This window comes from Colletotrichum aenigma (assembly GCF_013390185.1).
Source record: "Colletotrichum aenigma strain Cg56 chromosome Unknown KSG_Cg56_contig04, whole genome shotgun sequence".
Taxonomy (NCBI): Eukaryota; Fungi; Ascomycota; class Sordariomycetes; order Glomerellales; family Glomerellaceae; genus Colletotrichum; species Colletotrichum aenigma.
This window is the reverse complement of record NW_023500910.1, coordinates 465,436-482,510: the sequence shown is the minus strand read 5'-3', so window position 1 is coordinate 482,510 and position 17,075 is coordinate 465,436. Positions and strand designations below refer to the sequence as shown.

The 17,075-nt window shown below is 52.1% G+C and overlaps 6 protein-coding genes across 6 annotated transcripts; 2 read left to right on the top strand and 4 right to left on the bottom strand.

Moving 5' to 3' along the window:
* Positions 1-376: 376 nt before the first annotated feature.
* CGCA056_v005993 (putative transporter) lies at positions 377-2,032 on the bottom strand (the record flags this gene model as incomplete). The annotated part of the gene is made up of 3 exons (XM_037321244.1): positions 377-1,205; positions 1,256-1,511; positions 1,564-2,032. The coding sequence occupies 3 exons, from the start codon at positions 2,030-2,032 to the stop codon at positions 377-379; spliced, it is 1,554 nt and encodes a 517-aa protein (XP_037178833.1).
* A 3,841-nt stretch (positions 2,033-5,873) lies between these two features.
* Positions 5,874-6,521, top strand: CGCA056_v005992 (uncharacterized protein; the record flags this gene model as incomplete). The annotated part of the gene is made up of 3 exons (XM_037321243.1): positions 5,874-5,966; positions 6,018-6,287; positions 6,342-6,521. The coding sequence occupies 3 exons, from the start codon at positions 5,874-5,876 to the stop codon at positions 6,519-6,521; spliced, it is 543 nt and encodes a 180-aa protein (XP_037178832.1).
* Positions 6,522-6,630: 109 nt separating this feature from the next.
* Positions 6,631-8,255, bottom strand: CGCA056_v005991 (uncharacterized protein; the record flags this gene model as incomplete). The annotated part of the gene is made up of 2 exons (XM_037321242.1): positions 6,631-7,377; positions 7,434-8,255. 2 exons carry the CDS (start codon positions 8,253-8,255, stop codon positions 6,631-6,633), a joined length of 1,569 nt encoding a protein of 522 aa, XP_037178835.1.
* A 1,774-nt stretch (positions 8,256-10,029) lies between these two features.
* HYES (Soluble epoxide hydrolase) lies at positions 10,030-10,997 on the top strand (the record flags this gene model as incomplete). Its single annotated transcript, XM_037321241.1, has 2 exons — positions 10,030-10,205; positions 10,262-10,997. The coding sequence occupies 2 exons, from the start codon at positions 10,030-10,032 to the stop codon at positions 10,995-10,997; spliced, it is 912 nt and encodes a 303-aa protein (XP_037178834.1).
* Positions 10,998-11,143: 146 nt separating this feature from the next.
* On the bottom strand, positions 11,144-12,745 carry CGCA056_v005989 (Uncharacterized protein; the record flags this gene model as incomplete). The annotated part of the gene is made up of 1 exon (XM_037321240.1): positions 11,144-12,745. The coding sequence occupies one exon, from the start codon at positions 12,743-12,745 to the stop codon at positions 11,144-11,146; it is 1,602 nt and encodes a 533-aa protein (XP_037179545.1).
* Positions 12,746-13,531: 786 nt separating this feature from the next.
* On the bottom strand, positions 13,532-15,656 carry CGCA056_v005988 (uncharacterized protein; the record flags this gene model as incomplete). Its single annotated transcript, XM_037321239.1, has 5 exons — positions 13,532-14,415; positions 14,467-14,703; positions 14,755-15,075; positions 15,134-15,514; positions 15,572-15,656. The coding sequence occupies 5 exons, from the start codon at positions 15,654-15,656 to the stop codon at positions 13,532-13,534; spliced, it is 1,908 nt and encodes a 635-aa protein (XP_037179546.1).
* Between the last annotated feature and the right edge of the window lie 1,419 nt (positions 15,657-17,075).

The following is a 17,075-nucleotide window of genomic DNA, read 5'->3' as shown; positions in this document are numbered from 1 at the left end:
TGTAAGTCTAGCCGTATTATGCTCACAAAGTGTCGAATTGTCCATGCCTGGACTTTTCAATGCAGATCCCAGAATATATACCCTCACCCAGAGGATGAGGAGCGTCCTTGGAACCTATCCCCTTTAGTTCTGCCATCCATGTACCAGCTGTTCAGACTTGAAGAAGCACTGTGCACTATCTGTTTCGCTGCCCCGTGTTCTTCGCATTGTAAGGTATGCTGGTCAAACCATCTGGTCGATACTAATACTATACTTCTTTAGGTTCCTATTGGAAAGGCCAAAGGCGTGAGTCAATAAGGCCATTGAGGTCCATTTAAATCTAATTACAAATGTAGAGACGCGAAAGTGTCGTATCAGAGAGACTAAAACGTCCCCTTTATACCTTATACCTCCACTCACTATTAGCTTTCCTAGCTGAAAAGTTGCTGTTAATGTGCTGCTTCATGTCCAGTCTCTTGTTGTGGGCGACAATGAACACCCACGTCACGGATAAAATGCAGAATGCAACGATAACCAAAATCATGCTGATCGTCATCCCTCTCTCGTAGTACGGTCCATCGCTCGTCTTGAAGATCCATGCAGAGATGTAGCTCGACGTATTACCCACTCCCACTACGAAGCCACTTCCGATAGCGCGTTGAAACGGTGTTTGTAGGTTTTGCATGGTCAAGATCCAGATCATAGGGAGTGTGATGAAGGTACCAAAGGCGATGAAGTAGAGAGCCATCATGGTAACACTCGAACTCTCGTGCTGTGCCTTGCGCAAGACCGCGTAGCCAATGATCGTGAATACGAACCCGACGAGGCCGAAAGCTGACCGGTGGTTGAGTCGATCAGCCGCAAAAGCAGTGGCAAGACACGCAACAGCCGCGACAACGAAGATGGGAACGATTTGTGCCTGAATGTCGGCGGCGCTAAGTTCGGGATGAAACGACTTGACAAAGGATGGCGAGAAGATTGAGACCGAGTACGCGGTGGTAGTGGTGAAGCAATAAAGCGTTGCCCAGCAGTAGTTGAGTGGATTCAGGAAGAACATCTTCCACTCAGCCCATATGCCGATCTGAGTGGTGCGGGTTTCGACCGATGCCTCGATGATTCTTTTCTCTTCCTCCGTGAGGAACTTGGCCTTGTGAGGCGGTCCGACATTCGCGAAAGCACAGAGTAAAGCGGCCGCGCCTGTGAAGCTTCCTTCGATGATGAAGATCCTAATTGAATGAGCAAGGAGATCTGATGATGATATGGACACACTACTGACCATCTCCACCCATTGAAGTTGTTCGTCGTCTTGATGTTGGCGATCGCGTACGCGAGAAAGTTACCCACAATGCTCGAACATATGTTTGCTACGGTGATCAAACCAAGCCGCCATTGCAGGTGCTTAGCTGGATAGTAGAGCGAGCAGATGAAGACGCATCCGGGAATGAGTCCTGCGTCAAACACACCGACGAAGAATCGCGTGACTATGATCTGATCGTAGTTCTTGACAAAGCCTTGCGCGATCGTAATGACACCTTCGACGTAGTTAGAAACGGCAATAAACAGGGGAACGAGACTCTGACTGACCAAGGAGCAAGTCCAAAAGACACATGTACCACATGTATGAGAAGTTGATTTTGCGATCCAGCCATCGCATGAGAAGATTGCTTGGAACTTCAAAGAGGATCAGTGGCGCCGCTGGCATGGTCAGAACGACGAAGACCTTCATCGCATCCAGCTTTAGATCCTGTGGTAACTGTCGAATGAGGGCTGCGCCGATATTGGTCCGACCCATCAGAGAGAGAAAGTTGAGGAAGAACATGGCGATAATCAAGTGCCAGTCGAGCTTGTAGAGTAGCTTCCGGTCGAAGACCCTCTTCTCAACCGACGATCCATCATGCTCACTCTTTAGCGAGTCGGTTCTCGACCATCCCGGCTGCTCGATCACGCCGATGCTCGTTCCAATCTCGTCAAATTTCTGGAACTCTTCAATCATTCTTGAATTGCGCTTCGGTCGGTCCTCAATCTCCAGATCGTGATCTTCTGGATTCGGCATCTTGGAGGTGTTGTATATGTATCCCGAGCTCAATGAGAAAGGATCAATCACAAGCCAGGGAGACAACAGAATGCACCTCAAGAGCCCGGCATGTCTTTTTCACAAAACTGCGACATAAGCAACTGCGATGGAGAGTTTAACATCTCAGCCCGGCCTTGGTCCAGTCAGCGGAGTACTGCCAACGCGCCTCAGCCGATAACAGCCTTTGTGCATATTCTGCCACGTCCGTCCGTGAGTCTGCACACTAGGGAAGCTTATCGTGCTCCGGAAGTCTGTACCCAGCACAGACTTCATGTCAGTTAACGGAAACGAGACACTACGCATGCCGGATGTTGAGAAATTGTTAGACTTTGGTAGCCGGACATCCCTCAGGTTCGTCCGTGCTTCTGACGCTGAGTCTCGAAACGGTGATGGCACTCATCACTGCCGGTTCAGCTTAACGGCCAACCACGAAATGACTAGAATAGCAATTTTGGCGGCACATTGGTTCAGAGTTCTCGCAGATTTGTTTGGGCACAAAGTCCGAACAGCTCGCATCAACTTTTGCCTATATAAGTCGAATGGATGTATGCAGAATCAGATGCCCGTTTTTCTGGTTTCCCTATTTTCAAGGTTTTTGTAAAGCTCACCATCTGACTTTCGGCGCTCGGCCAATGGGTCCGGCACCGGAGCAGCTCAATGTGCAGGTAGCTGCTGCCGGTAGGGAAATTTTACAGTTTCGCAAAGTTCGGATCGTGTAATAGAGTGTGGATGCATACAGATTCATGTCATCATCTCGATGGCGGTTGCTGAATCATCAGACTAGGCTCTTTCAGGGAGATCTTGCAATCCTTGACGAATTAGGTTTGCAATGGGCAAATCACGAGACGCCTTGTCTATTCATCTCGGTAGATCCTAGGTCTTTGACAGTCAAAGGTCCAGGATTGCGGTCAGGCTTGGCACTTGAGTCTTCTAAAATTCATTGGCTCAGAGTGCTCTTTTACTACGTTCCAGAAGCTGTTGTAGGGAAATGGGTTACAGGGATCTAAATGCTCATTCGGCATCCATCCGTTGTAGACGGGACGCAACCATCAGTGCATATCAGGGTTCGATTGCCTGATGGGCTGAACTGGACAGAGATTCTTGGTAAGAACTGGATAATATTGTTGGTTTTTACCGATCCTGTCCACTACAAAACATTGACTCCCTGGAGTCCTCGCAATAGGCTTGGAGGTATCGTGGGAGAGTCTGGGGCCGCGGCGTTATCTCTCAGAAAAGCATCCATGGGCGCTTTCGGTCGCTGCCCATGCGTGCTGGGTAACTCCATTGTAGCACGCATAGGTTGATTCCCATGGACCTCAAGCCTTCTAAGCTCCAGGCTTTTCCATGTGAAAAACACTGGAGGATCACCCGTATCCACGCAATGTTGTTTCGGCGTCTGGTGCCTTGCCCGTAGCCTGCGCATAAGAAAGAAAGTGCCAGCCGCTAACAAGATAACTCCAATTCCGGCTCCGACCCCGATACCTGCCGCAGTGCCAGCGGCTATCCTTCCTTGGTCCCAAGCTTGTGCTTTAGAGATCGTGGGAGCCGTTATGATTGGTTGGTGTCGAGAGAAAGCCCCCTAAGGCTTCATTTTAGCCGCGGGCCCTCCTGCAAATGAACAAAAACCTGAAATTCACCTACTATTTCTCGTGGTAGTCCGTCATTAATATTTCCAGAACGAACATTGACAGCATATGCACCGATTATCCCTGTCGAAAGAACCAAAGTTGTGATGATGCTGCTTTGCGACTGAGACTGTGTAACCGCAACGGTAGCTGCAGAGGTAATGCCCGACCAACAGCCAAACGTTGAAAGCCATGGCTGTCCATTGTATTCCGTGGCACTTTCAGAGGGACAAAAATACTTGCCAACACTTGTTGCATCCATTAGTAACTGAACCAGATTGTTACAATCAAACCAAAACATAACAGACATATAAAAGATGCTTACTTTGGACAGCAGATATTCTGCTTGATCTTAACCCCATCTCCGGAGAGTGTGGCTAGACAGGCCGCGGTGTAGCGGGAGGGACAAACCCCAGGCGAGTAGTACGATGCAGGAACAGGTGTGAACCCAGACGGGAAGCATTCCGGCGCCTGCGTGAATGGCGGGCCTTGCTGCACATAAGACTGGCCGTCCCGTTCTTCAAGCCAGTACTGATGTGGGCTGATGCAGGTCGGCGCTGGGGAAAAGATGGTGGTCAGCGACCCGAGAGACATGGTTGAATCAAAGATGGCTGGAAAGTTACACAGCGGTCGTTGTTTGCATCCTGCAGCAAACTATGTTCAGAGCCATGACTGGCTTAGAGGATATTTGCGACTTTTTGAAGTGCGAATGAGAAGAAACCTCGACGGGATTTGCGGTAGGGGGGCATCCTAGACCCCCGGAAAGACGAGCACGCCACAGCGGAGATACGGAGGATCGATTCAAGGGAGTGCGCCTCTGGTGAAGATTTGGTGAGGTCTGTTGTTTGTTGGTAGCCTTTGGCGCGGTGATATGCACGTTGTTGGTTGTTGGAACCTAGGTGTAAGTCAAAAACCAAGTCTTATTGGACGCAGCAACCCGATCGTTTGGTACCCCATGAGAAGTAGAACTATTTCAGGGCCATGGGGGTCTGCTTGGCCACGATTGTTGCCAGGGTCTGCAGTTTCCCCACGCTCAGCCTTCGTATCCCTTGTCTGCAGGTCAATCGAGGCACTCGAGTCAAAGACTGCTGTTCGAGTGAGGCGACGACTGACATGGGGTCTGTGATATATTTAACCAACATGCAGGAGTTCGCAGAAGCCAGGCTGTGCCCCGTCCGCACCTTGACCTTGACATAGGCCAGACACTTTCGTTGGCTTCTGGTTACCGCGCAGCCTTCTCTCAAGTGGTTCTGCAAGTTACTTAGATTCGCAGTGATTCGACGAGGAGACGAGGTCTTGGGGGCCAATGCCGAATTTGAACCGGTCAAGAGTGCGAGCTTCCCTCTCCTCTCTCTCACTTACAGGGAATATTTACCGCGGTTGTATGCTGACGCCCACCGAGATCCCTTTTGAGGAAAAAGCTCCCACCAAGATTAGGTATCGTGGCTAACCGCACCAACTCATGCATCAGGCTACCCATCCCACCTCGGACTCTCTCCGGAGCCCGTCACTGCAATCTTAGGCACGCAATCAACGTTGCCTTGCTCCGCGTACTGAAATGCGAGCGGCCGTCGATCAGAACCCCAACATGGGTGATAATTCCCTCGGATCCCCTCACTCGACATCCAACATGGTTGGTTCAGATTGAGGTTGTCTCGCCTTCTCCCTTTGAACCCAACCTCGTTAGCGAATCTTGGAATATGTCATCCACCCGTGTTTCACGGAGTTAAACCCCACGTCTCTTCGCATTCCCACCCCCCTCTTTGAGGGCGAGTTTCTTCTTGATTACCCAAGATGAAACCTATGGGGGTCCTCGCAAAGTCATGATGGTGAACAGTCGATCCTGTGAAGACAAGGAAATGTCGTCTTCTCTGTGGCGAACTACCAACAGGGCTGGGAGGAGCCCCGGCCCATGTGCTTTGTGACCGTATCCAGAAAGGTGGGAAGGGCAGAATGGGCAGACATGAGAGGTGATATCAGGTTGTTGGTTCGGCCGTAGAGGTGATGATTCGTTCGGTTCCACCTGGTGTGATGCCGCGATGTGACGAGAATACAAGAACATGCTCTTCTTACCCTTCTCCCCGAGAGTCCATCCACCCAACTATACTTCACTTCACCTCACTGCCAGCCCTTCTCTCAAACTTTCAGCGTCCCATTTGCAGTTTTGTTCGAGTAGTCCGGCTGCTTCACCCAAAATGACTTTCATTCTCCCTCGTGGGCCTAAGATGATCGAGGCCATCTGCCCTGGTTGCTTCAAGTCGTTTACCAAGATAGGTAGCATGCACCGCGTGAGTACTCCGTCCACCCAAATTTCTCACCCAATGCTTATGTCTATGAAGCACATATACGAGGACCGTTGCCGTAATCCTGTCCCACGATTCGCCAAGAAGATTAAAGCTGAACACAACGCTCGCGTAGCCGCCGCCGCAGCTCGTTCAGCTGCCCGTGCTGCCGCGCGAGCCGCCCCGGCCCCGGCCGACCCGCCCCCGCCTGAGCAGAATACCAACACGCAGGTCAAGGTTGAAGGCCAGGAACCAACGAAACACTACCTATCGTCACTCGACTGTGGCTGTGGAGTGACATTTTCTCATAAGACTGACCTCGACTTGGTAAGGTTGGCCATTCATCAACCCTTCTGATCAGCCCGACTTACTTCTCCACAGCATAAGAACAGCGGCTACTGTGTTGCCAAGCAGCCCCATTGGCAGCCTCAACCGCAAATTTTCGAACTCAACTACTTCGACACCAACTGGATGGCTTTCGATACTACGTGGGGACAGTCTTGGCCGCAGGCTCAGCCACAACTCACGAACTGGACGAGCACGAGTCCTGGATGTGCTTGATAATTAATCATGTATAGTATTAGGTATCAAGGGGCCCCCATACAAGAGAAATAGATGGCCCAGGTGGGAATCATAATCGCGTCAATCTTCTCAACTTCCTCTACGTCTGTTATGTGCTAACGTCGACCACGCCAATCTTTTCGTACGTCGTGCCGTTTGTCCACTTCCATCCCACAATCTCCACCTTCGTCGCGTTCCTTTCTACGACGCCGTAAACCCGGCCCGCGAGGTTGGCTGCGATCTTAGTCGGGATATCGTCCCCAGACATGGCCGCAATTTCGCCCTGGTTCGTCCACTCGCCGCCAGAGTACGTCGTCAGAATTGGCGCCTTGCCTTCTTGTGTCGCCAAAATATGCATAGTGAGGTCAGTGTCATAGCCATATGAGAACGCTGCGAGGGACGAGTTTGTGGCGACGGTCGTGGGCAGCGTCTCTCCAATCCAGGTGTTGTTGTTGCTGAACACTGTCAGGCCGATGATTGCGCCTGCTGTGGAGATGTAAAAAAGTCTCATAGTCTTGTTCGTCTCGATCGTCTGGATGGGGATGAGAGACATTGAAGTACCCAAGGCCGGGGTGCCGAATCCGGTATCGATACCATTGACCTGCCAGTCAGTGGCTCCGCTGCCGATTCGACGAATGACGCGGATGACGCTGCCGGAGTCTTGGTAGATCACCAGGTTGTCAAGGTATGAGTCATTGGTATATTGGCCATTGGACAAGAGTTGCGATGTGCTCGCCGCAGTGTATGTGTCAGAGACGCCAGACTGGTCCCAGGTTGCCCCGTAGGCGGGGTTCCCATTGATCTGGCCCATGACTTTGTTGTCTTCGTCAAGGTAGTAGATACGGGCGTCGCGGGACTGTTTTAAAAAGGATTAGTCAAGTCCAGCGGCTAATACGATGAGATTTGTCTTACCGTCTTGCTGTGCCATAACAGACTGTTGGAGATTGGTGTGCCTTCCTTCACGGTGTCCAGTACCTTGGCATCGGCCGAGGTCCAGACATTTGTTGACGCATTCCAGTAAGACTGCCAGACCTTCTTGTTCCTCAGCTGAAAGAAGACCATCGAGTTCTCCCATCCGTACTGATCCGTGAAATTCAATGATCCGATATTTGTCGCAGGGAGAATCACTCCTGTATCTGTCGAATTGTTCGTGTCTCCACTGCCTCCGCTTCCACCACTGCTATCACCGCTTCCGCTTCCGCTCCCACTTCCACTTCCACTTCCACTTCCACTTCCGCTGCCCGATCCGCTCGAGGAGCTGTCTGATTGAGAGCTATTCGCAGCAGCTGCCGATCCGGCGACGCCTCCGCCGACACCGGCAGCGATCACAACAACAGCTGCAATCGCCAGGACGATCCAAAACATCTTCCTCTTCATCCCGCATATTAATTTCGGCCTCTTCTCCTCGTGGATCTCGGTCACTTCTGGTGAATCGGGGTTCTCTTTCGGCGCGTAGTACGTCTGTCCATATCCCGTGCCGTTGCCGTGGCCGTTGCCGTGTGCCGCGTCAACGGCCTGCGGCATCGAGTAGTCCTGCCCATAGTACGGAGCCACCTCCGGGAGATCGGGGTTATGGACCTGCGGTGCACTGCTCGGGTTCTGGTTGGCGAGTCGGAACTTGGTCAAGTCGTCGGCGTTCCATCCTCCCGCACTGCTGAGGGGCGACTGGCGGGTGTCCACCTCGAGCCCGCTGTAGTGCTCTTGGGCATACGCGTTGGAGTTTGGCGTCGTCATGATGTGGTGGTGGCGGCGGGTGTCATATCTGGACAAAGGGGGGCCAGAATCGAATCGGTTACCCGTTCAGTCCTCACAGACCAGGAAAGGGAAATGCAAAGGTTTAAAATCATCTCGGGGTCTTCAGGTGCGAGAGAGGGGGCAGGCGGCAGAAAAAGAAGATTATCTCGCTTCCGGGGGCGGGTAGAATGCAACGGTGAACAGAGCGATCCATGAAGAGGTATCCGTAATGCGGATCCGCGTCTTTGGGACTTTGGTAAAGTTTTGGGATGCTTTGGAGGCACCTCAGCGCGCGCTCGCCATCGTGGACGGGTGCGATTTGATGCTGCCAAGTGCCTTAGGGGGCTGAAGGATCCTGTCCCTTGCTCGGAAATTGCACGGCCTGGTACAGCTCATGTCTTGGTTTGGTTAAGCGCTGACCCGGTCTCCATTTCCAATGGATCGGAAACCCGCGAATGGCTTCCTGCTCAGGCGTCTCATCGGCCGGGATGCCAGGCGCTGTGCCACCCTCTGGCCTCGGCTGTAGGATTGACAATCAAATAAAAAGAGGAGCCGCTGAACCATGATCGTGGGGTCTGAATGGCGGCAATGGCCCGCCAAGTAGGCCTGGCCTCTGCATGCTGATTCCCAACGAATCCTTCGTCCCCTATAGAGAAGCTGATCCATGTTTAATCACGTGGTTTCGAGGCTTGCTATCCGTGGCGTCAGAACTGATAGCCCACAAGCTGAATGGCGGATGGGATCTTTGGTGTAAAGGGAAGCCTATTGCCGCCCGCAGGCAGCGATCAACTGGCAGGGCTGATTCAATAGCAGTATCAGTTTTGGTCTGGCCAAGCGACTTGCCAGGGGCCATAATTCGGTGCCTAATGGACTGGGAGGGTTGGATCCGACGGCGAACGGAGTGGATGATGATCCCCGTTGTCGGCAGCAGTTCCGCCAGTCCGGACGGAGTAGCCCAATGATTGATTTTGCGGTCTAGATTCCAGTCACATCATCTTTTGCTACCAGTCATTATCAGACAGCGCCGTCTCTTGAACAACCCTCGATCTGGTCACTCGTATGTCCATTGTGCGTCCAGACACTGAAATGATGGGGTGGCTGCCCACCATCAAAACCCCCCCGACGCTAGAGAACGGGTAGAACGGCGGCTAGACAGCGGCACGGTTGAGGCGTAGTGTCACTTGCGTTCCTCGTTTGGTGGGTGGCTTTATGCTTAAAGATCCCCCATTACTCGCGCGCAAATGGAGCCATTAGGGGCCAACGGCTGCTAATTCATCTGCATCTACCTAGACAATATACCACTTGAACCTCTGCTGATTGTTTGTTTGAGATGATCACTCCTCACACAACTGTTATTGCGTTTGGTTGACAGAGAGCGTGACATGGTCGGAGAAGTCGGCCTGTTGCTGATGAGACGGACCTCTTCCTGCGGCCCATCCAATGTCTCGGGGACGCTCAAGGCGCTGTCCGCTGGAACACAGTGACAATCAACGCGCCACAACTTCGGTATCCCACCGCCGCCAGTTATCGCATTCTCAAGGTATCCAGTAAAATTGCCTTTTCAGTTGTCTTACTACCAGCATCCGGCGTATTCAACGTCATCGTGCGGGGTGCTCACAGCATTACAAATGCGATGCGCAACGTTGAACGTCACTTCCCTGAGGCCGTAGCTTCAAGAGCACAAATTCCAGCATAAAAGATCGGAAGCTACCCGTACCGTAGAAGTTGATGGAATGGACACATTCAGACAACATAGCGAATCGTTTTCGTCAGAATGGAATACAAATATAAGATAGCATCTTTGGGAGAGGCTTTGGGGGAAGGATTGCGCCTAGCCTACATCGATGAGAAGCCCATATCTCAGGCTAAGGGCGTCATCGTCCTCATCCATGGCTTCCCGCAGACCTCGTATCAGTACCGCCATGTAATCAAGCCTCTCATATCTGCTGGGTAAGCTAACATTATTTTCCTCGGATCATTTATCATTTACCTTAGGCTTCTCACAGATACCGTGTCGTCGTGCCCGACTACCGTGGGGCCGGCCTGTCATCAAAGCCTGATGGCGACTTCAGGAAAACGACCATGGCAAATGACATTGTCCTTCTTCTGAACCAACTTTCCATCACCGATCCGGTGCACATGGTTGGTCATGACATAGGAGGCATGATCGCCTACGCCTTCGCAACTCGCCACGCTGAGCGCACAGCGTCTCTCATATGGGGAGAGTGCCCGCTTCCCGGTACCAAAGCTCATGAGGAGGATCGAATAATCCACGGGGTGCAGCAATTCCATTTTCTCTTTCACTCTGTTCCCGACCTGCCTGAAGCCTTAGTCTCTGGTCGCGAGCAAATATATCTGAGTCATTTCTTCGACAAGGTGTCGTACAACCGGTCTGCAATCTCGCAGGCAGATCTGGAGTACTACGCGTCAATGTACAGCCGCCCCGGTGCTCTCCGTTGCGCTTTTGGTGTATATCGGGCGTTTTTGACGGATGCCGACGAGAATCAGACATGGATTAAGAAGCACGGCAAGTGCAAAGTGAGGTCACTTGGACTCAGTGGAGGGAACTGGCGACACAGGTTTGCTGCGCCGGACATGTTCAAGGAGGTACATGAAGACGGCACGGTAGAGGTCAAAGAACTTCCCGAGAGTGGGCACTATGTAGCTGAAGAGAATCCGGAGGGCTTTGTACAAGTTGTTTTGGGTTTCATCGACGCATCACTTATTGGCTGCCCGAGATAGTCAACATGATTAGGTGTCTCGGTTTTCAACCTGAAATGCTGCGGCGTTTACACTAGGGACCTATCCAATAGCTCCACCGTCGGGCATAGAACATAAAAAACTCCATTTGAATGCACGCTTGCTAATCAGCATATTTAGTTTCCTCTTCACATCTTCCAGTAGCTTTCTCCGTCATGGAGGCTCGATCCGTTCTTGCAGCTCGGGTGGTAGTAATCCTCTTTGCTGCCCATCGGCCACATGGGAACGAAGCACACCTCATTCAGACTGCAACCCGTGCATCGCTTGAAACGACTCCATCCTAGGAAATCCATCAGCGACCGCATGGCTTCCGTAGACGCCTTGACATCCGATCGGCTGATCTGAGATGAACTGGACAGCTTCTCTCTTACTCCGAAGAGAGTAGAGCAGATCTCTGAAGTCACAGTCTTGAACGACGCGTATAAGAGGCGGTCGGCTTCCGTAGACGGGGTCATGATCTGGAGATAGAATGTTCTGCAGAGAGACGCGGCCTCGGCAAGATCAGGCTTTCCGTCGTCTCCTGGGTAGTTGATGAAAACATCCAGAATGAAGTTGATTTCCTCCAGCAAGACAGATGATGAGTCAGTGCTTGCCATAAACTCGATCCTGTCAGCGAATCGACCGACGATGAGGTCGGAGATACCCTGCCAATCAACCGGAGACCTCTTGACTCCTTTGCTTGACTCGATTGCCTCGTGCACGTGGTTTTTGATAACCTCAAGCTCGGCCTCGGTTACGTACGACAGTCTCGGAAGATCAGGTCGGCTCTCATTCGGGTTGGTCAGGTTGACGGGGTAGAAGAAGGCAGAGACCATGGATGAGTGGTCAATCAGCGTTCGTGAGGCGCCAATGCCCTGGTATCTCTCTGCCCAGCCGCGCAGAGTCTCAAGACGGTTGATACCTCCGTTACGGTCGTTGCGCCGGTTTGAGCTAGAGCGACGTTGGGCCTGAACCTGCTCCAGGCCGTTGGTGAAGTCGCACATAATGATCTCAAAGCCAGCCTCCATGCGCAGGATGCCATGTAGACCCCAAGGTTTCACAAGGTCGCAGAGTTCAACTGCACGCTCACGCTCTCCCATCGGCCCGCCGCCTCTTATTTTGCTTGAATCCGGGTCTGCCCATGAGTCGGTTTTACTGCCTCTCAAAAGGTAGTCTTGTGAGTCGAGCGTTCCCATGCTCGTCTTGCCACCGCTCATGCCGTCGACGTAGAGGAGGTGGAGATCCTCAGAGGCTCGGTAGACGTGCAAATAGCCTCCTTCGCCTTCAGCACGCTTCTCTCTCCGCCCACCAAGAACATGTTGTTGGTCTGCATCCTCATGAGCTGGTGGTGGAGGCGGGCCTCCCGGGGGTCCTCTTGGTGGTCCTCCTCCCGGCCGTCCACCGGGTGGTCCGCCCGGGGGACCTCCTCCCGGCGGTCTGCTAGGACGACCACGTGCGAACTCTTCCGCATGTTCAATCTCATATGCCAACCAGTCCGGCTCTGAAGGCGAGTTGGGGCTATTGTTTCCGTGGTAAAGGAGCACGCCGGCTGGGACGGTTGCTGGGAAGAAAGACATGCCATTGTGATGAAGCGAAGAGCCCCACTGGCGCATGGAATCATGCACTGCATTGAAGATCCGGGGTCCCCGACGCCGCGCGAACTCCTCGCTGGGTCGCAATTCGACAGGGTCGCATTGTGCTAGCGTGGATAGCGAAAGCAGGAGAAATATTGAATCAGGAATCGACTTCATTTCGGCAAATGTCCAGCGTCGTAGCTGGAAGGGAAATGTCGTGCTCGTCCGTGTCAAGTCGTCGCGGTTCGAGGAAACGGGTTCACGGTCACATTGACAACACAAACGGCGGTGTCGATGGTTTTATTGAACATGGACTGACTCGGCCTGGGTTCGGATTAGGCTTGGCGGAGCCCCGAAGACGCGTGTTCAAAATACCGGAGACCGATGCGCAGGTTTCCGGGTCTCAAAGAGCTCGCCATTAATTGGCACTAACCAATTATGGATGAGAACAACTCGATGCTTACGACGACGGGGTTCAAAGTGCTTGACAGCCCTGCTCTGATTCGCTCAAACATGGAAACTGTTGGATGTGGGCGCATCAACCGGAACATCGGCAGATTGATAAGATAAGATTCTGTCAAATGGTGCTGGTGTGTCTCAATCCGACAATCGGGGATAATGGCTGTTCAAGCGACATAACACGTCATGAGTTGTGACGTTAGTGATCACTGCCTCCCATCTGGTTTAGGAATCGTTTTCTCTGAAATTTCAACATTGCATTAATAAGACACTGTCTGGCCCTTCGTAACCCAGTAGGCAGTGCAATCAATCACCGCACTGCCCCCATCAGATTTACTGGCAGCAGGGGTTGAGAAGTAACAGATGACGACGCGGCAGGCTGAGAAGACGCATGCAATCTACAATAGCATGCAAGCTAAGTTACGGAGTCAATTCAAAGAAAGTGGCTGTACGAATTGGAAATCTGATGAGCAGCTAAGTGTGGACGATATCATTCATCCCTACCTAAACTCTGCCTCTCTCCAAGAACTTATTCGGAATGTCCACATGTCTCGACCGGATATACTCGCACAAGTTCTTACCTAAACTGTCGAAGCTACTCGTGGAGTTGAACCCTCGGTCGAGGTGATCCTTCAAAAGGAAATGCACCGCACGAATGTTCGGGAACTCGCAGCGGTCAACCTGCCGTCCCTTGTCATCCTTGCCTAACAACTCTCTCAGTTTAGCAATGCTCAGCAACGACCGCAGCCAGTCCCACTCGTCATCGTGGCGAACGAAGAGCCCAAGATTGGCATTAGAGCTCTTGTCCCCAGAGCGGCCGAGTACAACCCAGCCAAGCGGACCTCGTGTGGTCTCCCCGAACTCTTTCAGATCAGTAGCATTTGCCGTGTCATAGCTCGGCTGCTCCCGCTCATACTCTCTCACGTTTGTCGGCGCGGGAATGTCTACCACCGTTCCGTCTGGCAAATGAGCAGTCTCATGAACGAATGTTTGTGGCAGCAAGCTGACCCAGTACTCGAAGAACGGTCTTCCAATGGCGGTCCTCATGTCTGGGGCCATTGTACTTCCGGGGTAGCCCTGGAGCAAGTTCTCGATGCAGAATCGTGCAAACGAGCCACGATCAGAGTCAACGAAGTTGTTCCCAGAGAGCAAGTCAGGGTCCCGGGTCTGGGCGAAGATGCGCATGTCGACGGTGGCTTCTTCCTGAGACTGAGGGTCTGAAGACACGGCCCCAGCGACCATGAAGCGAAGACACGAAAAGTTTTTGATATGATCGCCCATCAGGGCCTTTGTCTGGCGTTCGACCATAGCAGCCTTTTCTTCGATGTCGAGACCGGTGAGATAGAAATGGAACTCAGCTTGCCATCCACCCTTGGCAGTGATACCGACTGTCTTCTTATTAGATGTGCTACGACTTGTCATCAGCGTGAAAGACACACCTTTGGTAGTTGAAGGCGGCGGAAGACCCTTGACACCGGAAACATGAACAGCGTTCTTGCTAATCTGCTTCAGGTGCATGTCTTCGATGGAGGCTGTCACGTCTGAGTTGTAGTAGAGTGGCCCTTGGATCTCGTAGAGGAGTTGACTGGCAATGGTGGCAGTGGTGACAAAGCCATGCTTACCCTCCTCCATCGTAATGACAGCCTCTCCTTTCTCGTCGATGGCTGCGATAGGATCTGTACCTACGTCAGGATACTGTTCTTCGTGGGGAATGTTAAGCAACTCACATCCCATGTCAGTATCATTAAGACCAAGGTCTTTGAATCCTGAGTAGTATCCTCCCGTGGCATATGTGCTGCATTCAATAATGTGCCCGACCATCAAAGCGCCAGCCAGCTCGGGGAGATTATCGCGGGTCCAGCCATGCCACCACATTGCAGCCCCAACCGTGACAGAGGCATCAGCAACGCGGCCACAGAGGACGATGTCAGCACCAGCCTTGAAGCACTCTGCGATCCCCGTTCCGCCGAGATAGCACTGAGCACAGATCGGATCGAATCCCCACTCCTGAATAGGTTTGTTGGCGGGAAGATTCAGGAGCTTCTCGCCTATTTTATGGTCAGTAAAGCGCAATTGTGAGTATATGACCTGGGCAGTGAACCCAACCTTTCTTGTACAGGTCCAACACAGCGTCTGTGACATCATCGCCATCAACAACGCCGACCTTCAGCTCAACGCCATGCTTCTTGGTGAGCCCCTTGACCGCCTCAGCAAGTCCATGGACATCGCTCGCCCCGGCGTTGACAGCAATTTTGACCCCGCGTTTCGCCAGCCAGGGGATGGCGGGATCAAGCTCATCCAGAAAGTATGGCTCGTAGCCCTTGGCAACCACCGTGGATCCAGATGACATGGATTTTTGGGCGAGGCGGTCGCGCTTATCAGATCCGCGAAGAGTCATATTGCATTCGGACATCCAGTCGCCGGTGATCACATCGACGTCCTCATTCTTGGCCATGTCATGGATGGCACGTTTACGGTCGTAGACGCCTGCCGGACAATAGGGTCAGCGGCTGAGGTTTGTCCACGAGGAAGAATCAGACAAACCTCCAGAGCAGCCTGCGACTCTGATGGGCCGCTTCACACCATGGCCATTGCCATTTGTGTTGTTTGTGGTCGCACTCGGTGCCATTGTACAAGATTGTGTGAGCAAGAAGCAAGCAATGTACTACGATTTAAAAGCAAAGCGATTTTGAAATTCGTTATCTCGTCTGTAAAGTAATTTCTACTGTTCTTTAATATTTCAATTCGTACAACAACTTGTGAAGAGCTATGATATGAAGTGTCGCCTGCAGTTTCCTCCGTAAACTCCGTGTGAAGAGCACCCGTAATTGGACCAGCATCTGAGGAAGTCAACAACAGCATTATCAAGTGGGGTTTCAATCCACTCATTGCCTGCCACAGGTTGGCGCTAATGATTCAGTACCCGTCAAATGCAAGACGGAGGCGGACTTCCCCGCAGGTGAACCCTCCGCCGCACAGCACCCCGCTTTGCTGCCGAAGCTACCCAGCAAACCGGGTGATGAAAGGCTGCTAGCCAGGGCACCAGGAACATGGATTCCAGGACTTGTGATAGGCAGTCATTTCGCGTGTGTGGACGCTAAGGGTCCAATCATCAAAACTTTGAGAAGCCACTCATATATACTGGATAGGCATCTTACACGTTACGAGCTGTTTGCCACATCACGATCAATTCAAGAGGCAAACTTGATGATGGCGTTAGGGATGATATTGAGGTGGATTCTGAAGCAAATATAATGCCCTCATCTATGTGTCTTTGTGCAGAAACCCGTCTGTCCACTTCAGAAACATCCACATCAAGCCGGTCCGTAAGTGCTTGGTGTTCTTGATGCTTTCCGCAATTGCTGTGCTTTTGACGTGGACATCCTTCAGATATGCCTCACTCTCATACACCTCAACAGTCCAGAGCTTCTCCCTATCCTCGGAATCTCTGGCCAATCCGTAGACAAGAGTTCCTCCCTCGTTCTCTCGTCCTTCATTCACAACACCCTGCCAGTATGGTATCGATGTTTCCAATCCTCCAGGATGGTAGCCCAACTCAGCAATGATAACCCAAGGGTCCTTCTCTTTGTGCTCAGACACCTTTGCGCGCGAGAATAAGAAGTCATCCGATGGAAGGGACAGAAAGTGCGTGCTCGGGGTGCCAGCAAGTGGGCTCGGGTTGGTTGCGCTCATCCATGATACTAACTTCTGGACGTGTGGAAGTGCCATGTGAGCGTCAAAGTCGGCCTTGGACGGATACTCCTCGACGACGTAGATGGTGTTCTGTTTCTCTGGGTCCCGTGACAGGAAGATTGCGTATTTCGATGTACCGGGTTCCTTAGTCAACGCATGCTCGGCACCGAACGATAGTTGACGCAATGCCTGATCCGGAGATATCAGTTCTTGAAATCTGGATGGTAGAGGATTTGGAGTATACGCACATCGTCTCGGGCCTCTGTGCTAGACAGAAGGACAATCGCAACAATCAAGATCCTCTCACTCATAGTTGCGTCGATCCAGGGTCAGCTTTCAATGTAGTAGGTTAGGG